At 35.5% G+C, this 22,623-nt stretch overlaps 1 protein-coding gene across 7 annotated transcripts in view; it reads left to right on the top strand.

The window, feature by feature from the left end:
* Nucleotides 1-21,740, top strand: part of LOC106025859 (uncharacterized) — a 54,105-nt gene extending 32,365 nt beyond the window's left edge. Inside the window, exons 3-6 of one of the 7 annotated variants that reach the window (XR_010050253.1) lie at nucleotides 325-435; nucleotides 1,071-6,300; nucleotides 12,758-12,876; nucleotides 14,263-21,738. Coding sequence is in view for 2 of the 7 variants with exons in the window: in XM_063257648.1 (XP_063113718.1) it covers nucleotides 1,071-1,197; nucleotides 12,758-13,012 (382 nt within the window). In the remaining 5 variants the exon portion in view is untranslated. Of the gene's footprint in view, nucleotides 1-324; nucleotides 436-1,070 lie in introns of all 7 variants that reach the window. The other 6 variants (XR_010050254.1, XR_010050252.1, XR_002789282.2 and 3 more) reach the window with 6 other exon arrangements.
* The last annotated feature ends 883 nt before the right edge of the window (nucleotides 21,741-22,623 follow it).

Raw genomic sequence — 22,623 nt, 5'->3', positions numbered from 1 at the left:
TTAAACAAATACATTTTTGCAAAAAGATTTCCCAATTTAGAAATAAAATTTACCACTCACTTCTTATAATACCTGGAAAATTGTCTTTCCAACTGAAATTTCATGGTGTCTCAGAGTTTGTATCCAATGATACAATTGCTAGGAATAAGTGATTTTTCTTTTTACTAATAAATGCCTCAGAGAAATAGAATGTAAAGGGAAGATTGACAAGAAGTATCATATTTTGTTGTTTATGATTGTCTTGCAAATGGATACTTAAAATAACGGATGGTATAATTTGTGGCCTGAGAGAATTTAACTCATTGTCACAATTTCATTTTCTAGAAAAGGAAAATGATGCTCTGAGAACATAAATTTTCTAGTGTTCAAAAACCAAAAATCAGAAAGTGAATTCAGATGTCTCTGGCTTCCTAGGCGTCCTTATTCAGTGATCAGGTAACAAATGGACCCCTCCCTTTTCATCTTTCCCCAAATTCTGTCATTTAAGGAATCAGGCTCAGGCCATGACAAGTGGCAGAGGACAGTGGAACCCTGAACCCACTGCCATACGGGGCAGGGCAGAAAGGAGTTACTGCCTGCTTGCTCTCACCATTGGAAAGAAAACAACAAAAGAATGAATACAATAATTAGCTCTTTCTTTTAATTAAAATTCTTTTAGTGCCTCCTTGTCAACATAGCTCTGTTTGAGCTTCGAGGCCAAAAGCAATCAAAGGAGCCAAACTATTTACCCTTAAGCCTTACATTCCAGTTAGCAAAAGTGATCATTTGATATTAAAAGTGATAGTTGGATCAAGAGAATGATGATGAGATACTGAAGAAGAGGAAAGAAGGACGGAAGGCAGAAAAGAGGAAGGAACAAAGGAAGGAAAGAAGTAAAGAAGTAAGGAAGGGGAGCAGGGGTAGGAAGGAGAAAAAGGATGAAACATAGGGGTTATAAGGAGTGGAGAAAGGAGCAGGGTTTAACTTTAAATCTCAAGGAAGAGAGCAGTAGAGGATGAGAGCCTGGTGGATGAGCATTTGCTCCTTGGGGCCTGTGACTGCCCATTTTAAGACTTTGGCTCTTTCTCCAGAATGATAGGTGGCCACTGGCGAGACCTGACCAGATCACTTCTACAAAAGGGAGAAGAGTGCAATGCAAGGCTGATCCAGAGGCTGCTGGAAGGAAGCAGACAAGATAGTGCTTGGACCGGATCTCAGGTATGGGACTGAGCAGAAGTGGGTTTTGATTCTGGAGGTATTTTCACTCTCAGGCTGACAGGGTGCTCTGAATTTTAATGTGAGGTGTGAAAGAAATGGAGGAATCAGAATTGAATCATGAACTCGAGGAAGCTGGTAAGGACCAAAAAAATCTGGAAGGAATTCAAGTTAGATAAACTTGTATTTCACAGCAAAATATCACTGAGGTCAAATTTTTCAAAGAGAATGTGTCGAACAGTTTTAAGGCAGTAGAATGTTTTTAAACAGTGGCTGGGCAGAACTTGATGTGGAAAGAGGATAAATGTTTCCTCACTCTTTTTGGAATTATCTCAAGCTCCTCACCTGTGGAGGAGCCTGAGGACATTGATGGGTCCCCTGCTGAGACCACGGAATTGCTTCCCACACAATTCCAGATTCAACAGATCCAATGTGTCTGATCCTTCAACAGTTCCTGTTATGTATGACTGTATAGGAATCATGTAAGTCTACTCGCTTCATTGACATAGACTAAACTCCATCCTTGGACTGCTGCCCCAAAGCAGAAAATGGAAATTATTGTTATGACTTTGATATAGATCCCCTGTGGGAAATTGCTTAAGGTGTGTAAGGCGATGCAGATGTTTGAGCAAAGATACGCACAAAATATTGAAAGCAGTTGGTAGTTTTTGTCAAACATGTGAATAAGATTTAACAGTAGCAGAGTTGATAGTTCTGTGTGAAGTATTTAGTATGAATTCATGCTTCGGCTGTGTTCTGAGAGTGCTAGCTTCCCACATTGGCCTTGTGTGTCTATAGATGTTATGTGTGAATATTATCAGGAATTTGACTCTAATATGTTTCTCATGGGACTATGTCACCCTCCATCCATCATGCGAAGCTGTGTTAAAGGAACACTGCAGAAATGGTCAAAAGAAAAAGCAAGGTTTTTCTCTTAAGGAGCCATGGAAAGTTGTATTATTTAGCTTATATGATACAATTTTATTTTCTTGGAGGCAGGAAGAACAGGCAGGTAAGAATGTGGTACATTTCAATTAAAATTTCATGTGAAGAAATCAATAACTTTCACATGATGAAATATAGTTTCTGTACTAATTTTCAGACATGAAACTCTTCAGTTATGGACTTCAGAATCAAAGTTACAGTAATACTTTTAGAGTTGTACGTTTTAACAGGTTGAATGTGACTATAGGTGTAACCTCTTTCTGAAGTATTATAAATGGTAAGGAAGCAATAAAATTGTACTATAACAGCATAAAACCATATAATCTGGAATACTGAGGTTAGGATTCATTAACAGGCCTAAGTGGTCAAGAAGTTTTTAAGAGGCAGAAACACTTAAAGATACAAATCATTCATGATGACATAGTTATGCTTTATGGCTTGATATTCTTCATCAGAAATAAACTGTAAATTAATTCATCATTAGTCTAGGTAATCAATTTTTCAGCTTTTGGTAATTCTAAGGGGTTCTTGTACACTTTTTGTTCTGCAGTGCAGCTGTAAGTGCCTGTGTGTAGATGGATTTCAAAATTTGGTTGTTTGTGCGTGTTTAAAATTTAAACACATTTTATTAGCTGTAAATAATGCTCAACCATCACCACTTAGAAGACTGTCTTCCTCAGCATTTTTAGTTCACTTTTAGAATCTCTTTTTCACTTTTAAAAAATCATCTATTTCTTTTTGTTTATTTCCTTCAATAAATTCCATACTCAACAATGCATCTTTCTTCTTCATGTCTACTCTTTAACATAACCACTGAGAACATTTGGTGTAATGATTACACTTTTAAATTCTGGAGTGTGTGATTTTTTTACATAACAATCTTTGTATCTTCAGTTTTGCTATTCATTCTTCAATTTTTAACATGTTAAATATAATGATTCTAAAATTTCAGATTTTTTTAGGTCTGGCATAGCATTTCTACTCTGACTTTTCCATAATTTTTAGAATGTGTATGTGAGGCTGAGATAATTTGAGTGCTTCTAAATTTCTGCGGTGTAAATACCACACGTGGATTTATTTGTCTTTATTGGGGTTCTAACATTTAATTTGCTTTGGTTTTGTTTCTTTTTCTCATCAGTGTTTTAGTTGTTATGCTTTTTATGCCTGTGTCTACGAATAGCTCAAATTTGACCTGTTAAATAGTGATAGGTGATCTACACCAGACTTCAGTAAGTAGCAGGATTATAGTAGTATGTGGAGTCAGAACTTTAAACTCCTATTTCATGAACAGGAAATTACTTTGTCTGATTAACCTTACTAGGGAAACTCAACAGAATTTCCCTGCCACAGACAGTCCTGAGGCATCAGCTTCGGTATGAAAGAAACTTAAATTTCTGCACATTATGTATGTGTCAGATTCACTAATCCTGTTATTCAACTTCAGCAACCTTTCAAATTTATCTTAAAGAGTTACTTTTCATTTCTCATATTTGAGAATCTATCATTCTGGCCTTTGACTTAATTATGTATTGTATATTATTGAAGACTATACAGAACACAAAAATTTCTATACAGTCTTCAATATGAGCATGAATGAAATACACATACATATACAAATACATATACATATATTATTGGTAATAAAATAGAAAAGAAATTATTAGGTGGTTTGAGAATAAAGAGAAGAGACATTGACTCTGATTATGTTAATATTTTTTGTAAATGTTATAACAAGTGTGAACAACTGAAATTGGAAACATGAGAAATTTAGATTGGGAGGAATATAATTTTCATTTGTATATACGATATTGATTGGGATGCACTTGGGATAAGGAGACATAAGGAGACAAATTTACATGTGCTCTAATTCTCAAGAAGAGAGTTTAACTGGATACTGTTTTTACAAGTGGAAATAACTTGTACTTCTTTTTCTTTTTTGCAGCTAAACAAGTGAATAGGCTAAATGACCTATAATTTGTACTTACCTATCTCTGTACAAAAGTATACATTTAATATATATAATTAGAGCAAATATTTCATCATGTTTAACTTTCTGAGTCTAAATTAGCAGGCTCATAATTAACACATAAATTCATAGGATTCAAAAGAATGGAAAGAATGAATTCAAAAGAATGAAGAAATTGGAGAACTCATACTAGTAGATAAATTAAAATTCATATAAAAGATTCAGACAGACAATGTTGTCACAAGGATCGAGCAATCAAGAATGAGATTTGGACATATATTCAGATTTTTATTTGTAATGGCTGTGAACTGGTGTAGACTGGAAAGCATGAAGTTTTCTGTAATGGTGCTGGATCAATTGAATATCCTCATGGAAAAAGGAAAATAGGACTATTTCATACCTTTCAGAGAAAATCAATTCCAGATGCATTTTACATTAACTGTGAGATGTAAAATAACACCAGTTTCACAAGTGCATTAAAGAATATCTTCATAACTTTGGAATACCAGGATTTCTTAATCAGCATTCAAAATATACAAGTCAGACACATATGTATGTGTTCCAATACCTCAGGATAAACATACTCATTGTGCATCATGATCCTAATACAAGTTAAAAATATGTATTAATTATAACAAGAACACTTGAACAACTGGAAGATGTTAAAATTAAAATCCTCCTCTCCAAAAAACTGTCATAGAGGAATTAACAGAGAGTCAAGATTTAGAAGGTATTTTCAAAACATCTACTTGAAAAAAATTGGCATGAGGAAAGTGTAAGTCCTTAATAGAAACTTTAAGGAAGTAGAAAAGCCATTTTTTTGTAATGGGCAGAGGCTTAGATGCTCAAGTTATTAAAAGGAATGTCAGACCTGCTGGGCAAAACGTGCTTCCTTCCCTTAGCTATCAGAAAACTAAAAATTAAAACCAAGATGCCAGGCCACGACTTACCCACCAGAAAGTGTAACACAAACTGTATAAAACCGGACAGATAATTCTTTTCAGTGGAAGATCTGAGCAGTACAACCTTTTTTTTGGTCTGTTGTTTTCCTGAAATTCACTTGTGGCTTTGCTTAAACTACTTCCTTGTGTAAATTCAGGACACTGCTCCTCCAAGCTTCTCGTGGCTCTTGATTACCAGCAAGAGACTTGGAATACAGAGACCGGAAACAAATCATGGCTCCTCCTGCTGGGGTTCATCTTCACATGACCAGTGATACTCATCATTAATATTTTCCACTCTAAATTTTCTCCTCATTCCCCTGGAACTACAGCTTCAGGTATCACCAGCGATTTATCTGTTAGTGTGATCTCCAAGGGCCCTGGAGGGTCACACCCCGCATCCCCTGATAAGATTGTGGGGGGCAGTCACCTACTGCTTGTGAGATGCCAAGTGGGAAAATTGCTTTGGAAGGCAGCGTGGCGACTACGTGAAAATCTAAACATATCCTTATCGTGGGTTCCAGTGATTATGCCCCTTACTATTCAGCCAAGTAAATTGAAAATTTCTGTCTACACAAGAACTTCCACATCAATGTTTATAGCAAACTTATCCATTATTTCCAAAATGCAGAGGCAACTGAGATGTCCTTTGGCATATAAATGGATAAATACGTACATAATAGTACATGCAGACAATGGAACACTATTCAAAGCTACCAAGAAACAAGCCATCAAGACATGAAAAGACATGGAGGAAATTTATCTGAATATTACTTAATCCAAGGAGCTAGTCTGAATATGCTATGGACCATGTGATTCCAAGCCTATGACTTTTGCCAAAGACAAGCTATGGATTCAGTGAAAAGAACAGTAGTAGTTGATTGCCAGGTACATTTGTCAGCTTTCTAGTTGTTGGAACATAATATTTGAGAAGCATAAATTAAAGCATAAATCCATCTCAGTTTCCGGGGACTCAATCCATGTTTAGTGGGCTCCAAGGCATAAACTTCATGGCCAAAGGACTTGGTGGAGCCAAGGTTCTCATTCAGGTGGCAAGCAACAGAGGAGGAGCAGAGAAAGCGACAGGGAGCCCAAGACCACACCTTCATGAGGCACACAGACATACCCAGAAGTGTGCTTCACAAAACGCTTTGGTGGCTCTGAAACCGATGGGGCTGAAACAATTGAATTTAACCACCACACCAATGATTAGAAGGAAGAGATGAAAACACAGAGCAGAGAGGGATTTTTAAGGTAATGGAAGTGTTCTGTATGATACTATGGATGGTGGGTATATTTTGTATTTTTCTAAAACCATAAACTATATCACCCAAAGAATGAACCCTAATGTAAGTTACAGATTTTGAATGAGAATGATGTGTTGACATAGGTTCATAAACTGTGACCCTCTCGAAGTTGGGGGTATTATGAGGTCAAGGTTAGGCAGGCAAGCGGGGCAGGAAGCTATGGGAACTCTCTATACCTTCCTTCCAGTTTTGCTGTGAACCTAAAACTGTATTTAATGAACACAGTTCTTTGAAACTGATGATCTAGCTAAAATGCTTAGATCTGGAAGCTATCCCCCAGCATAACCCTAGTAGTAAACAAATCCTTTTGCGAGGGGAGCTGTGAATTGCTTTGAATCAATGACACTTTTTTCATAGAGTGGGGAGCACTGAAAATTTCAATACAATTCCATGTGAATAACCTCAGCCAAATATTGAGTAAAAGAAGTCTCTTATCCACCAACCTAAAACGAGACAGTAAACTACATGACTCTAAATATTTCCAAGTGTATGCTTTTCAAAAACTGGCAAAATCAGTAGACAATGTAAATCAAAGTAGTGTTTATCCTCAAGTGATAAAATCTTATGATTTATGTTAGAACATCATTTAGTGTTGCTAATGTTCTATTGAGTTTATACAGCTGGATTCCCTTAACAATCTCTACATTTTTCTCAGCATATATAACCATAATAATTAAAAGAAATATTTGAAGAAAGCATTAAATTATGACTGTTAAATGTATGTTAAAATAGGATAATAATTGTCACTTAGTTTACATGAAAGGCATATAAAATGGACTTTATTGAGTATCACTTAAATTTAAATTTCACAATGAGAATCATAACTTTTAAGTTTCAGTCATAAATTACAAAGACTATGAAAATGGTTTCTATAAATGGAAATTTATTTCTATCTTAAGTAAGAATTTAGTGGTAGGAAGTTCATGAGCACACAATATTATGTTCTACACTATAGATAGATCGATAGATAGATAGATAGATAGATAGATAGATAGAGATATGGATAGGAAGATGTGTGTGTGTGTGTGTGTGTGTGTGTGTGTGTGTGTGTGTGTGTTTGCTTCGTATTTGAACAACTGTAAGCAGCTGGCACTTTTACATCTTCACTAAAATCCTCTGGGATGCAGTTTATTACGGGAAATTAGTTTCCATTCCTAGGACATGGATCTTTTTTTCTTGCTGCCTGTAAATAGCTAACACTATAGTAACCAAGCCCTGCTTTAGGCAGCCGGAGGAAACAGTGGAGATGAAAAGACACAAAACAAACGTTATTTAAAGAAAGGTCAATGAAAGGGTCACAAGGCTATATGCATTCAGGTCATTGGCCTGTTGGGAGGCCAATGATTAGTTGGAACAAAGAATTTTGGAAAATGAAGGATTTTGGAAAAGAGTTCGTTTGTGTGGCTCCCTCCCCACCAAACAGCAGAGTCCATTTGCTCTGGAAAGAGAGAGCAGCTATTAGATTCAGCTATGGCTACAGCACAGCAGAAATTGCAACAATTTTCACGCATCAAATTTCAAAATAGCGATAGCGAACTTTAACATATGAGAGTTGTCATAAGAAACTTCAGAGAAGGGTTAGTGTGAGTTACTATTACCACACTCAGGGAAAAGATAATTGTGGTAAGTGAGGTAAGACAACATGCAACTCAGACCAAGAAGGTGTCATTAATGGGTTGTTGCTAATTTTCCTAAAAATATTCTGTCAGAAGCTGATTGCAAACACTTTTGAGGAGTGCCCAAGTTTTGGGAGAACACAAAATAACGGGGGTGGGGAGAAGGTAGGTATTTTCACAGATGCTACATTGTAGTGTTTAAATCACACTGGGTGGTAGCCAAGAAAGAGTATTTCCTTTATAAGTTGTTCAAGTGAAAAAGTCATGTTTCCTGAAAATTGCTCCTGATATACCTCATCCTTGGTAGCATGAAAAGCAAACAATATTTTCAATTTCTCAGACAACAGAAATCGTATATTGTGATTTTTAAAAATCCTTAAAAAAACAGCAGAGAATACTATTTGAATGTAATTCCTAGTAAGGACAACAGTTGCAAAGTCTTGATTTTAATCGCATCCTTATATGCAAACCATTTGAAAACATTAAAAGCTAAATAAATGCCTTTGCAAAGGAAAACGTTGCTCAACTGATTACATTAAAGGATATTTCTATTGGGTTTGGAAAAGTCGGAGTCCACGAACCATTAAAAATGTCTGCTCACACTCCTAAGTATGTCAGCACAGCCCAGCTAATGAAAGCAATCGAAGATTTTCCAGTTGTCAGAATTTATAGATAGCTGATTGAAATGATTCAAGAATCAGCAATATAAGTATATTCTCCAGGTAAGGATGCAAAAGTCTGAGGTTAATGTGAAATTGCTACTTAGAGGATAGTGAATTATTGCTCGTGGGTGAGGAGAAATGGCCAGAACAGTAGGAATGACACTAGTAGACAATCACAGTCCACTGTAGGCTGCAAGAAGGCTGAGCAGTATTATGGACCCAGTTGGATAAACTCTGAAAACTACTTTTTGAGGTAAGTTTAGTGTGCCTAACTAACCTTTAGGCAAAACCATTTTAGGTGTAGAAAATTGAACCCTCAATAGACTGAGAAGTGAAATAAGAAAAAATGGGAAATATTTTGAAATTTTATCCTTAACTGATACGGAATCAGGAAAGATTTCTGAGAACTTGGGAAAACGTGATCACATTTATATATTTGTGAAAGGATTCAATTTATAGCACTTTGATATTTGATAGTGAAAATTTCACCAGTAATCTAGTGGGTAGAAACCTAAAGTACTGTAAAGAAATTATCGCTAGCAGAAGACAGGAAACAATACGGATATCCAAGTGAAGACTTCATAGCAGGTGCAGTTTTGGTAGTTTCATATTTTGGAGTATTAAGTAGAGAATGATAGCTATGATTTTCCCTATAAATGTGGAAAGCAATCATTTGTTGGATATTAAAAGAGGTGAAGAATGAGAAGGAAAGACTCCGGGCTATTTCCCACTCTCTGGGAAGTCTCTGGAAGCTCAGAACAAATTTGAGCCCACCAAATCTGACACAATATCTGATGAGGATTTTCCTAATTAAAAAATACTTTTAAAGATGAGATAAATTATTCCAACCACTTTGTTCATTGACAGTTTTCCTTCTGGCATGTTTCTCCATGTCTACAATCCTTACATGAATTCTCATTTTTATGGCTAGCATATTTCCAAAATATTGAGAGAATTAAAAGTCAGCATTGTCCTTAGAAGGTCTTCCCTCTGGTCCTGTTGGGAATGTTTTCCCCCAGCTTCTCTGTCTTTGCCCCAGCATTTCTGGAAAGAGCTGGCCCTTCAGTAATCTGTGATTAAGAGAGAAGGGAACTTTTTGGTTTTCTTTGTATGTTTAAGTAACCAAGAATACTCTGCGGTATACCGTGCATTGCTTTCAAGTTTTTCGTGCATATGTGAGTGTATATGTGTGTGCATACATGTGTATTTCAGAAACAGAAACTGATGTTTATACTTCCAACTTTGTAGAGACATCAGATAAATGAGAAATTGGTCTAATAGCTCAGATGAATTCTCTTCCAAAGGAAATTTAGCAGTCTTAAAATAAAATCCACCTCTTCTTTTTTCTATCCTCAAATGTATAGCTTCATTTTTTCATACTGGAATTGGTAGTTGCAATAAATTATGCTTATTTTAGCATACATATATGTATATGTATGCATAAACATCATTTTTAGAAGCAAACCAATATTATCTTTATAGTGTATTATTCTTAAAATTCAGACAGAGGGAATGTAAACATTTTTAAAACAACTAACCTTATCTTATATTGAAATCCCAAATGTAAAAACAAAGACATATTCAATTCTTATAAATTTAAAAACAATTTAAATGGCTTTTTGTTTAGGAAACAAATGTCTGTGTTACTTATATGCCAATAATATTTTGCTAACATATCAAACATTTCTGAAGCTCGTAATATAAACATTATCTGTCTAAATTTTCAATAAGTGTATAAAGAAGTCATACCAATAGAAACACATTTCATTGGTTACTGATTGTCATGTTACCTTCTCAAAATACATTTTGATATGCTAACTCAGTAACTTTTTCAAAGTTCACTTTAATTAATTCACAGTTTAAAATGTGCTAGGGAGGGAAAACAGTAGAATCAGTTTCACAAGTGTGTGAGGTATTATAAGCAGCTATGAAACATTGTAGCGTTTAAAAGATATTTTGGATGTTTCTACATTGTCTGTGGCAGAACGTCATTAATACTATAGCATGGATTATATAAATACTATTTGATGATGAAGTTTTCATTCCTGAATTTATTTAAAAATGACATACTGATTTCTACTCTAGAAGGAAAAGAAAATGTTTCATTCACTTGTCAAAATCTTCAGCCAGTAAGAAAACATTTTATGCCAGTGATGAGAAGATAATTCTGGCACTCCGTTCCTAGTCTGAGGCACTTCCTTACACTGCGGGTACCAAGGTGTAACAGTGTTCCGTTAGTTGTCCTTTCTGCTCCCCAAATTCTTTGACTCCATCATCAATCAATGAACTCAACACATAACTCTTTACTGTATGTTACACACTACATGGCATTTTGTTGTGCAAAGTAAATTCAGGCATTGTCCAGGTCATCAAACCTCCCAATCTAAGTTACATTCATGTCTGTAGATCCAGTGTACCCTTTGTTATACCTTAAAACTCAGCATGAATGTTTTTTTGCAAACTACTTGGTTGTCCTAAAGGTATTTTGGACTTACGTTCTTCATTAAAATATTCCCAGTATTTACCATTTTTCAGTCTAAATAAGAAAAGAGATTAAAAAAATTACCGAGGATCAAAATACCAGAAGGAAACGATCCAGGAATAGAAATATGTTCTTTGTGAGAGAATAATCTCACTAAATGCCACTGACTACTGGCTGCTATTACACATCAGATACATATGTTACAAATCTTCTGCCACTCTCCTCTCCATGCCTCTTTAAAATACTCCTTTTCGGGGCTTCTAGCCTAAAACTACAGCTAATTCTGAATCCTATTCAATGCTCCTGCTATCACACACATTTTGACTCAGGCAAGACAGTGTCAGATGCTCATAATTATTCATAAAGCAAATTTAGTTGAGAAATGCCTTTTAGAAACCTAAATCTTGAGGACCAACTTTGGTATAAAGCCTGTTCTCATTACCATCATAGAGTATCTGTGACCACAAGAGACCAGCAAATATTGTAAACATTTATGGAAGTCAGTAGACTGTCCCCCAAAATACATACAGCCCTAAAATATCCTATGTACTTGTAGCCAAATCACAAGGAAGGTAGTGAATTTGTCTTACACAGTATGTTTACATGGGAAAAATTTGTTCAAGACCTGGAACTTCTTTTAGCAAGTTGTTGAATTCAGAAATGCTCCCCTGATTCCCTGATTGTTTATGACATTTCGCGTGTACATACTCATCCAAACACACAGTGTGCCATATTGCTCAGCATCCCCTGGAATTCCGGAAACCCTGTGTGTGCACATGATAAGTCTAGAGAACTGGAGTAAAGAAGGTCTTCTAATGCAGAGTAGTAAATCTACCTGAGGCTGAGCACAATGTTTTATCAGCCGGGATTTCCCCATGTAATCTTTCTCACCTTTTATATGGCAACACAGCCTCAGAGAACTGGGGGATATTAATATCCAGGCAAAATATCTCCAGTGTGAGTGTGATATTAATACTGAATATGATAAAAGGGAAATAGAAACTGGGAACATATGCTAACCTTAGGCATCATTTGCTTTCCAAAGCTCTGTTTTCAATATGATGATTACTTGTGCAGTAGGAAAAATGATTCTGTAAGCTTTTGGAGATCCGTAATACAAAGGCTCTAATCAAGATAAAATATGATAATATCTAGTAAATACATTATGGTATTGTTTTGACAGCACATTTGCATTCTTTGCCACTGTCCAAACATTTAGTCATAAAGTGTTCTTCCAAGGTTTCTGGGCACTAGACTTAAAAAAAGCACATATTAATTCAAACCATACAGCACATAAAATGTACTAAATATGTATGGCTATCACTCAAAAGGAGCACAATAAATTTAAATTCTGTCTGCATCTGTGAGTGTGCTACTCTGCAGTTATTTTGTAAATCTGACACATAGTTTGCAGCTCTTCTGGATTAGTGAATATCTCTCATTCATAAATTTTGCATTATTCATAGTTTGTCCCCGGAAGACTTTTCACACAAACAGAAACCATGTCCCATGAAAATATTTTTTTTCTTTAATGTATAACATCCCATAATAATAATGGACATTTTATCAAAATGAGCTGTAAAAATCTTCACGAACTGCCAGTGGTTACACCTTTACTGATGTACTCATTTGCCCTGTTTCTAGGGTCGCCAGGATTCAAAGGACCACCTAGATCAAAGCCCTGTTCAAGCTGACGGATGGCATTTTCCACCAAAGTCACTACAGGAAATAATTAGGTGCTGCCCTCTTTACCATAGCAGCAGGTATGAAACAGTAGACGCTGTTTCATTTCATTTCCGGGAACTCATACAATTAAATAGATATATTCCTTTGGATCATAAAAGTTTCTTCCTTAAAAGTATGGCCGTGCTTCACAATAGCAAAGAAGGTCAAAATTGATGAAATATGAATGAACTTATGAAAGCAAATTCACTGTAGTGATTGAGATTAGAGTGCGTGTATATTCCTGGATACTAAGCACATAATTGTAATGGTAGATTTATGCTTTTGTGGCAAAGCGCAATACATTAAAATTTAGCCTTCTCTTGAATTTTAAATGTGGATATTGTGATGCAGGACACTGACACTTACTCTTGGTATTATATGCATCCTGATACGAATTCTGATCCTGCAGTTTTGCTCAGGATTCTAGAAAGTTGATCAGAATTACCTTCATTGACTAATTTTCATCTTGCTTGCCATTTGAGGGTTTAATATGGAGAATGATCCAGTTTGAGTTCTCCAGATTCGACTCAAGCTGTCTTCTTCATTGTAGCTGGTTTATCTGTGTCAATTTTCCCCAGCAATGTCCATTTTCCTCTGATGAGGACATGGATATATGGCTGGTTATATTCTCCCTTGATAAAATTAGAAGGCTGTTCCTGGCATCTAAAGAACGGAGTCACAGATGCTTTTAAGTATCTCCTAAAACTAAGACAGCCCCACACAAGGAGTTACCTAGAAAAATAAGGTCAGTAATATTAAATTTGAGAAACCTCAATCTAATTTACATTTCTTCTTTTCTTTCCCCAAATGGTTTATAATTAGTAATAAATTTATAATAATAAGAATAACAACAATAATATAAAGCAAAAGAGAGATAAATCACATTTTAATCAGATATTTAATACCCACCATACTGTACAGGACTATTATAAAAGAGAGCAAATATATTATTAATTCGAATTTTATTTGTATGGAGTAATATTCATGTTCGTATAGATAAAAGTATAAAAACCGTAAATATCCAGTTCAAAATAGTGATAATTAGCACCCAAGTCAAGAAACAAAATGTTACCAGTACTGGAACAGTAACATTCAATATTCAATCTTAGATTCCTGCATTCTAGGTTCATATATATAAATGCCTCTTGACATAGCACCCATCAATTATAATGGAATATTGGGAAGAAAAGATGAGATTTACCAACATCATAATTCAGAAAGTTTTATTTCTTAAAGTAATGTTAAAAACTAGTTATTAAGTAAAAACAGTGACGACAATAAAACATCAGGTTACAATCTGTTTTATCATCATTTTAAACATTACAACAGTGATATATATTTTATTTACTTACAGTTTCTGTGTAATGGCAAATTATACAATAATATATAGGCAGGACTACAAGTGATTTATTTTATACTTACAGGTCAAAGAATTTTATGTTTATCATCTTAAGAGATACTGATGTAATTTCTTCCAATTAAAGCATACTGATCCTCATTTTCCTGTGATATTATACAGGTATGTTTTCTTCCTCCAGTTCTAAGTGTTTCAATTGCATGTAACATCTATGCAATTCTACACACTGAATTTAAGTGATATGTGGTTAAACAAAAATATTCATACCACATAGTGAATAATGTAGTTTTAAATACATTTGAAGGACATAGAACTGCAGCTAATATATGGCTGTTTACGTGGAAGAAAATAGGGGAAGAATGTCTTTAACTTATTGGAACCCAATAAGGACATATTGAGCAAAGAAAGGTGTGTGAGGTGGGAACACGAGGGCTCAGTGTTTTCAGACAAATGTGAAACTCTGCCAAAAACTCATCTATCGCTAGAGAAAAAAAATCTCAACACTAACCTAGTGAATCAGAAAGAGGAAAATCTAGAATTGTTTCATAACTTTCCTTAAACCCACTGTTAAAGTTTCTGAAATCTTTAGGGAAGAAGAATAGGAAACAGATACCAGAAGCCGTACTCTGCCCTATATATTTGGGTTCCGTTCTTGTGTACCTTTTGTTTCAGAGCATCCTCATTAAAAATATGCTAAAATAAAAACAAAAACAAAAAATACCAGCTCTAACTTTGTGCATTTCTCTCTCCCAGATCACAGAAATGCTGTCTCAGTTTTTAAATCCATTATTCTGAATTCACGTAAGCACACAAAAACAGTATAGGGAGAGATCACTGTAGGTCAGTGTTCCTACAGGGAGAGTTTCTGTTCAAAGTTTTAGCTGAAAAGTGGAAAACAGGTTTCTCTGACCGGGTCTTTTTCAGCAATTTTGAATTAAACAAAATGAAACAGATTTCTGCAAGGTAGGGCTCTTGTAAGGAATATGCAATTAAAAAGTCCCCAAAGGAAACACAAAGTAGACCATGACTGTGTTGTGGTTTATATCTCAGTATCTTCCTAGAGACTTGTGTATGTGAGGCCTTCAGAAGGTCATTGGATCATCGGTCCATTGTAGCTGACTTGCTGTTAGGACGCAGGACCAACCAGAAGAGGCGGTTACTGTGTACACAACATAGAAGGTTGTGTCTCCCTTCCTGGTTCCTCCTTTTGCTTTCTGTCTACCATGCTGTGGGCACTTTCCAAGCTGTGTTTCTCTTCCCTGCTTTTATACCTTGGAGCCAGCTGATAATAGACTGAAACTTTTTACAAAAACGTGAGCCAAAATAAAAATCTCCTCCTTGAAACTCTTGGTGTCAGGTATTGTGTTTGGCAATGAAGAAAAAAAATGACTAAGATAGAATGGATACCTTCTCATCCAATTTTGAAAGAATAGATAGGAGATATTCCTTGTCCTGGCACAGCAAGAGCTTCAAAGTGTAGAACCAAACCAGAAGAGCCTGGGAATGTGGCTTGCTGAGAAGCAAAATTTTTGTTGCCTATAAGGGTGACATAATTATTTTTTAGACACTGATAAAGTAAGGCAGTGGTAGGAATGAGTTTGCCTTCTATTTCCTTTGGTCTGGCAAAAACGAACCTACATAAACTGCCAGGAGCTGCGTGGGTCAGCTAGAAAAATGAAGGGAATTAACGGCCACCTACTTCTCTGTCTCCAGCTTAGTGTTTGTTTGTGGAGTAAACTAAACCAAAACAGAAGATTTATGGACCTGCCTGGTTTGTGCTTACAAGTTTGTGATTTCTGAAATATTGCTAATCCAAATTAATAATAAAGAGAAATGCATGCAATGTTTTACATATTTTTAAACTGTTTATTATAGTTTGGATGTTAAATGTCCTCCAGTGTGACGATACTGATAGAATCTCTACAAAGTGGGCACCTATTCACCTATTCATTGCTATGAAGCCATTAGAAAAACCCTTTTAAATGAAACTGAGGCACTCCAATTAATTCTTATTTCAATCTTTTGCCTCATTTTTATGGTGTGAGCAGATTTCTCCCACCATATCTCCTACCATGAAATGATTCCTTGCCACAGATTCAGAAGCTGTGAACCCACTGGTCATGGAATTTCCAAAACTGTGAGCCTAAATATGCCTTTTCTCTTTATATGTTGGTTACCTTGGGTAATTTGTCACAGAAAGCTGAGGGACACCAGTGAATTAATCAGCTGTATATTTCAATGACAAGCTATAAACAAGCATGTACACAACACACGCACACAAACACATGCACAAACCAACTGAAAATCTATCAGTAATAGACAGAGAAAAAAGAACTGTCATGCAGTTGTGATTGCAGTTTTAGAAGATAAGCACTTTTTAAATTACCTATAGCTTTATTGTACAAACAGCAGCCAGGTATCTACGTGGTTGGCCCAGAAATTTTAAACTTTATAAACATAGAAACCTGTACATAACAGTTTGTAATATATTTATTCAGAATCGCTATAATTGGAAACTATTGTGGCTTGTGCTTGGATGCCATAGGAGTTGTCTCATGTGGTCATAGGTGGGGCTTTTCAGAGCTGGCTGGGTCTAGGATGTGTGATGCTGGGATTGAGAATTCATGATTATTGATTCAGTCCCCTGGTTGTCTTGGTGTAGTCCTGGGTGTGATAAGGGAGGGCCCTTTTTGGGTGTGTGTGCTACCCGAGGTGTGCAGCCTAGACAGAATTTAAGGGCCAGAAACAGAGCTGCGGTCATGGCCTGTTGCTTGCTCCCCTCTACTATGACACTGCTTTGGTGCCTTGTGCCTTCCATGAACAATTTCTCCTCGGTGGTGTCCCTTTGCCATGGCACCTGCTTGGAACTATTCAGGTACGAACTAAAACCTCTATATAGTGCTAGGTTGATATTTCTATTATTCTTGCATTATACAGGAGCTGTTAACTTTTAAGGAGATCCAGTAACCTGCCTGTGGTTGAACAGATAAAAAGCAATGAAACTGTGTTTCAAAAATCATCATCTCTAGAACCAGAGGTTTGAAATTCAACTCTGCTGCTTCTCAATAAACTTGTTAAATAATGAAGACATTATCATTTTTCATTTATGTTTATAACAATCTTTTATTCAAATTGTTTGAGATTTTTCAACAATATCAAATTTTATCTTGATTACCATACATTGTATTCATGACACGGATATCTGTTTGTCATTTGACTAGATTAATTTGGACGTAAAGTTTAAAAATTATTTTAATACTCTAAAACTTGATTTTTTAAAATCTCTGTTATTTATTTCACTATATCTTGTGAAGAATATGAATTAATTATTAACAATAAATTAAATTTTTTGTGTTTTACTAGATATTTATCCCTTATGGATTAGTAATGACCACATTTAATTTATTAAATTATTTTATGAATAAGAATATTATCTAAGAAATTCCAAATCACTGATCAAAACAGTGAACGATATGCACTCCAGAGTCTATGTAACATTTCAGAGATCAAAAACTGTTATCTTTTTCTTTGTAAAACATAAGGTTTACTGATCTGGTTTGCTTTTCCAAGATAGTAGTTAAATCTTGTAAAACACTTTAACAGCACTGGTCTCTTAAGATCTTCATTATATTGTAATTGCTGTAAGAACCACAGAGATATTGATACATTCTTGCAAAACACCTAAATTTCTGATACTATGTGAGGTATATAGAAAAATACAAAAAATATATGTGAAGTTAAACGAATTATTGCAAATCAAACAACCCTATTGACCAGCAAGCTTTCTTATAAATCTGCCAAATTACTACTCTATCTTTTCTTAAAGGCAACCACTGCTTTGTTTTTTAAATCTGTAAACTAAGTCTGTCTAATTTCTGACATGGTGTATACAATGTAAAATTTATAATAGGACAAATACATATATATATATATATATATATATATATATATATACACATACATACATACAAGATGATTCTTGAGCATATCATACAAAAACTAAAAGGTGTTAAAGAACAAACGAATATAAACTAAGAATAACAAGGATGTAACTGACAATGATCAAGTGTAGAACAATTGATTAACAATAATGATAATAAAGTAGTATAAAATTATCTCTCAAGGAATAAAATACATATTTAAGAGTTTTGACTAATATGAACAAATGTGTAAATAAATTGTACAGAAGAGACAAATCTTCCACTTTAAAAAGAATCACAAATTGCTGTAACTGCTTCTAACTGTAACTGCTGTAACTGCTGTAACTAACTTCTAACAAGGTAGAGCAGGAAAAAAAACCTTAATGTTTTAAAAGTAGATGATGCAGAGTGATTTTTCCCTCAAATATCAGAATACAAGAAGGTGAGAAAAAAGAGCACCCTCAAGCAGAGAAACCTGACCAGTGTTATTCAAAGGGGGAATCAAAGCTTACGAAGATATCGACCTTGGCATCAGGTGGTAGCGATGATTCACTGCTCCAAATATATAATCACAAGGAAAACACCTGGAGAGGCCAGGAGAGAGAGAGTCCACACACTCCTCGACACAAACCTCCAAACTGTCACGGTCACCCACAGTCAGGCAGTCAGAGTGCCTTCAAGACAAGCCAGGAGGGACATGAAGACTAAATAATGCATGACAACGTGACTATGAGCCAGTAACACAAAGGGACATTACAAATAAACTGCAAATATCTGAATGAACAATGAATTTTAGCTTAAATTATGTATCGAATTAATTTATTAGTTGTACCCAGGATAACATTGTATCTAAGACAGTAATAACAAGAAGTAAGTATGGAGATATGGAAATTCCAGTACTGCATACAGAATAATTCTGTAAATGTGATTTTTTTTCTAAAAATAAAGAGTTTAAACATAAATTGATACAAAGACCCAGTGTGAATAAAAGAAATCTTTAGAGACATTTTATTTTGCCCTTCAACTTGATTCTAGCTAAGTTCCACAATAATTAAACAATATCTGCTAAAAAATTCAAGCTTACTTCACACTATGTACAGTAATTATATTTATAGTTTAAATCACCAAAATTGTGTTGACAGCTTTCTGTGACCCAATATGTTTAATTTTTATAAACTACTACATGTGAACTCAGAAACTGTATTTGCAATTATTTATTCAGTGGTGTGTTTTGTATATTTTTTTTAGAAAAAAATGAAGAATTGTCATGCTTACATTATCTGTAGTTTTGCTGTTGGATCTTTTAAACACTTCATGAGTTAGGAAAAGAAATATGGTAATATCTCCTGAGTGATATAGATGTTTCTACTTCTCTTTCCAATTATGTAAAATGTAATTTCTTGGCAAATCTATTCTTTACGTGTTAAGGAGTAATTTAACGCCTCTCCCCTGCCTGAATTTATCCTAGCTGTGGAAGTGCTCTACGTTTAATATTTTCACGCACTGCCATTATCTTTTTTCTTAAAACCTTGACCCATTTTTGAAATGTTTCTATTTGAGCTATGACTATTTAAAATTGCACAAATAATTGTTTTCAACCTTCTTTGACAATGCTTGCACTTAAGTAATTAAGCTGTGCACACTCGTTAATTCAGACATGGTTGAGTTGAACTCACATTTTGCCTCTGTCTTTTTTCTGTTCCAGTCTTCTTCTCTTGTTTTTTTTTTTTTCCTTTGATTAGTTTGCAGTTGGCATGCTATGTATATATTTTTGCTATAGCTTTATTACTCATCTAAGAGATCATAATATTCATTCTTGCTTTGGTAAATTTATTTTTATTTATTTTTTTCATTCTTGCCTTATTACAAAGTACAAGGGTTTGAGAATACTTCACCTGCGTTTTTACACCTTTCTGGCTTGTATGCAAGGGTTAAGGGGCTGGAGATTTAGCTCATTGGCACAAGCACCCACCTGGCAAGTGCAAGGTTGTGAGATCGATCCCCAGTATGACTCCCCCAAAAGAAAAGAAAATAAAAGGGATGATTGAAATACATGATGAATACTCACATTTTAAAAATTGATTATAGTAAAAGACACCTTTGCCTCAAATACTCTCCTTTGCACTAAGAACGCTTATTACCTCATGCTTGAGACTTTTGCAAACAGTTTTAGAAATCTTCTATCATGAGTGTCTTTATGAGGTGTGACAAAAAATACTGGGCATGCTGCTGCCAAGTGTCATCCAACAGAAAGGCAGGATCATAAAGATGACTGCTGGGTATGGCCTCACCTAGTTTATTCACTTGATCTGGCAACTTGCAACCTCTTGCTCTGTTCTCAAGTCAGATGCCCATGAAAGGTGCACACCTTGAGTCAACTTAGAATACTGCGGCAGCCAAAATGGCACAGCTAAAGACAATCAAAAGAGAGGCCTTCCAGAACTGTTTCAGAAATTGGCAACCATGCTTGGGTTAGTGTGTTCTAGAGGAAGGAGGCTGAGTGATGTGTCTTCTTACTGCATTCAATTATTTTAAAAAATTAAATTCACTGAATTTTGTAAATATATAATTTTAGCTGTGTGTCTGTGTTAATATCTAATATATAAGGCTAACATTGCATTACTCATCAAGGGTAATTTATATTTACCCTTATCTTTAAGTTTCTAGTGTCTTCATTCTTTCTTTCTCCTCCATCCTCCTCTGCAGGCACTTTTTGGAACTAACTCTAGAAGTTTGATTTGAGCCCTCCAATAGTAAGGCCTACCTGACGGTAATATGAATAAAAGAAAGGCCTCGATTCAATTTTTTTTCTTTCTTGAAGTGGATATGACAACATATATTATGTATCACAAATCTCAACCTTCAATATGTACAGCCCTGTATGAATGGGTTCTCACGAACTGAGCTACCCAACCAATATAAAGATCTAAGACACCCTGCCCTTAGCCCTTCTTCTGGGGGTGATGTGTCAGTGAGAGTTCATCACTGTAACAAACCACCTGGGCTTACTGGTGAAGAGAAAAGATTCCTGATGGTCAGTTTGAGGTTTCTATGGCCAGGCACTATGGCAAGGAGTGGGTACATAACAGATCATTTTAAGGACAGAAAACAAATAGAGAAAGGCCAAGGTTTCACTCTCTCCTTCATGAGCACAATCTCCGGGGACCTAGAGATGCCCACTAAGGTCCACTTTTTAAGGATTCTACCTCGTTCCCTAGAAACCAACCATGCAGTCTGCAGGACTTGGAGGATGTCATGGTTTATGTCTGTGTCCCCCAGACCTCATGAGTTTGCATTGTGCATTTGTGATTGGTTCATTGTATAGTGCGTGGTTGATGGTGTCAGTGCTCCACCCACTTAGGGGTGGAGCCAGGATGTGGTGTAATGGCAGGAAGAAGGCGTGTCTTACTCTTTGCTGGTTCTTGCTTGCTGTTTGCAGCCACCATGAACTGCGGCCCAGCATGCCCGCCTGCCTTGGAGCCAACTAAGTGTGGACTGAAACCTGTAAAAACTGTAAGAAATAAACCTTTCCTTTCCCAACTTGGGCTTCAGGTATTTTGTCTCAGCAGCGAGTAAAAAGTAACTAAGACAGAGAATATTCAAGGCCCAACCCACATCAAGTATAACAGTGTCGGCAGGGATCCTTTTTCTTCTTCTTCTTCTTTTTTTTTTTTTTTTTTTTTTTTTTTTTTTTTTTTTTGTAGAAATATTGAGTGCAGTATCTAGATAAAAAGAGAGGGTTCTTTCTTACATTGTAACTTCTTGTTTTTATTAGTGTCTGTGTAGTCTTTGGAAATTTTAAATTTTGTGCAAGCAATGGGTGCTACATGCAAAAAAGAAGATGAAAATAACATTATGTACAACATACAAATCTCATTACACATTTTAAAGCTCTCACTGGAGTGGGGAGCACATATTTGTTGTTGCTTTTACTCATTTTAAATAGTCAGTATACCTGGGCCTGGAAGAAATTTCTTATTCTTGTAGTCATAAAATTCCTGTTTAGCCTAGTGTTTCCAATCTGTTTAATCAGAGGAATATATCCTCTGGGAGAAGAAGCTGATTCTGAAGCAAAAATATCTAAGTTGTTGAATGAATTTTTATTTAATATCAAACACAATAGTCTGAAAGGAAAGAATTTTTGATTTGCGTTCAGCAGGGTACTTGAGAAAAATAAAAGTTGGTCATGAATTTTAAAAAGGGTTTGACTTGGTTGGATGCAAGGCAGCTTACAAGACAAACCTGGATTTCTGCTGGATGAGGGGAATCTCCATAAGGGAAGAGCACAGAATAGGGTGTTGGGATAAATTTTCCCATTTCACAGAGAAAAGAGATGCCTGGGTGAAGACATGGTTGAATAGATACAGATGGTGTAAGAAGGAATCGTAGAATTCAGCCAAGTTGCCTTCACCAACTCTTGACCTCTCGGGTTGTTTAGTATTTAACTTGTTGGGGTGAAACTCTGGAATATGATGTTTAGGGGCTTGGGGATAAACGAGAGTGGGCTT

Source organism: Cavia porcellus, unplaced genomic scaffold, assembly GCF_034190915.1.
Source record: "Cavia porcellus strain 051 isolate PalLab524CR breed Dunkin Hartley unplaced genomic scaffold, mCavPor4.1 scaffold_10, whole genome shotgun sequence".
NCBI classification, from domain to species: domain Eukaryota; kingdom Metazoa; phylum Chordata; class Mammalia; order Rodentia; family Caviidae; genus Cavia; species Cavia porcellus.
The sequence above is the reverse complement of the archived record's forward strand: the minus strand, read 5'-3'. Positions and strand labels throughout refer to the sequence as shown.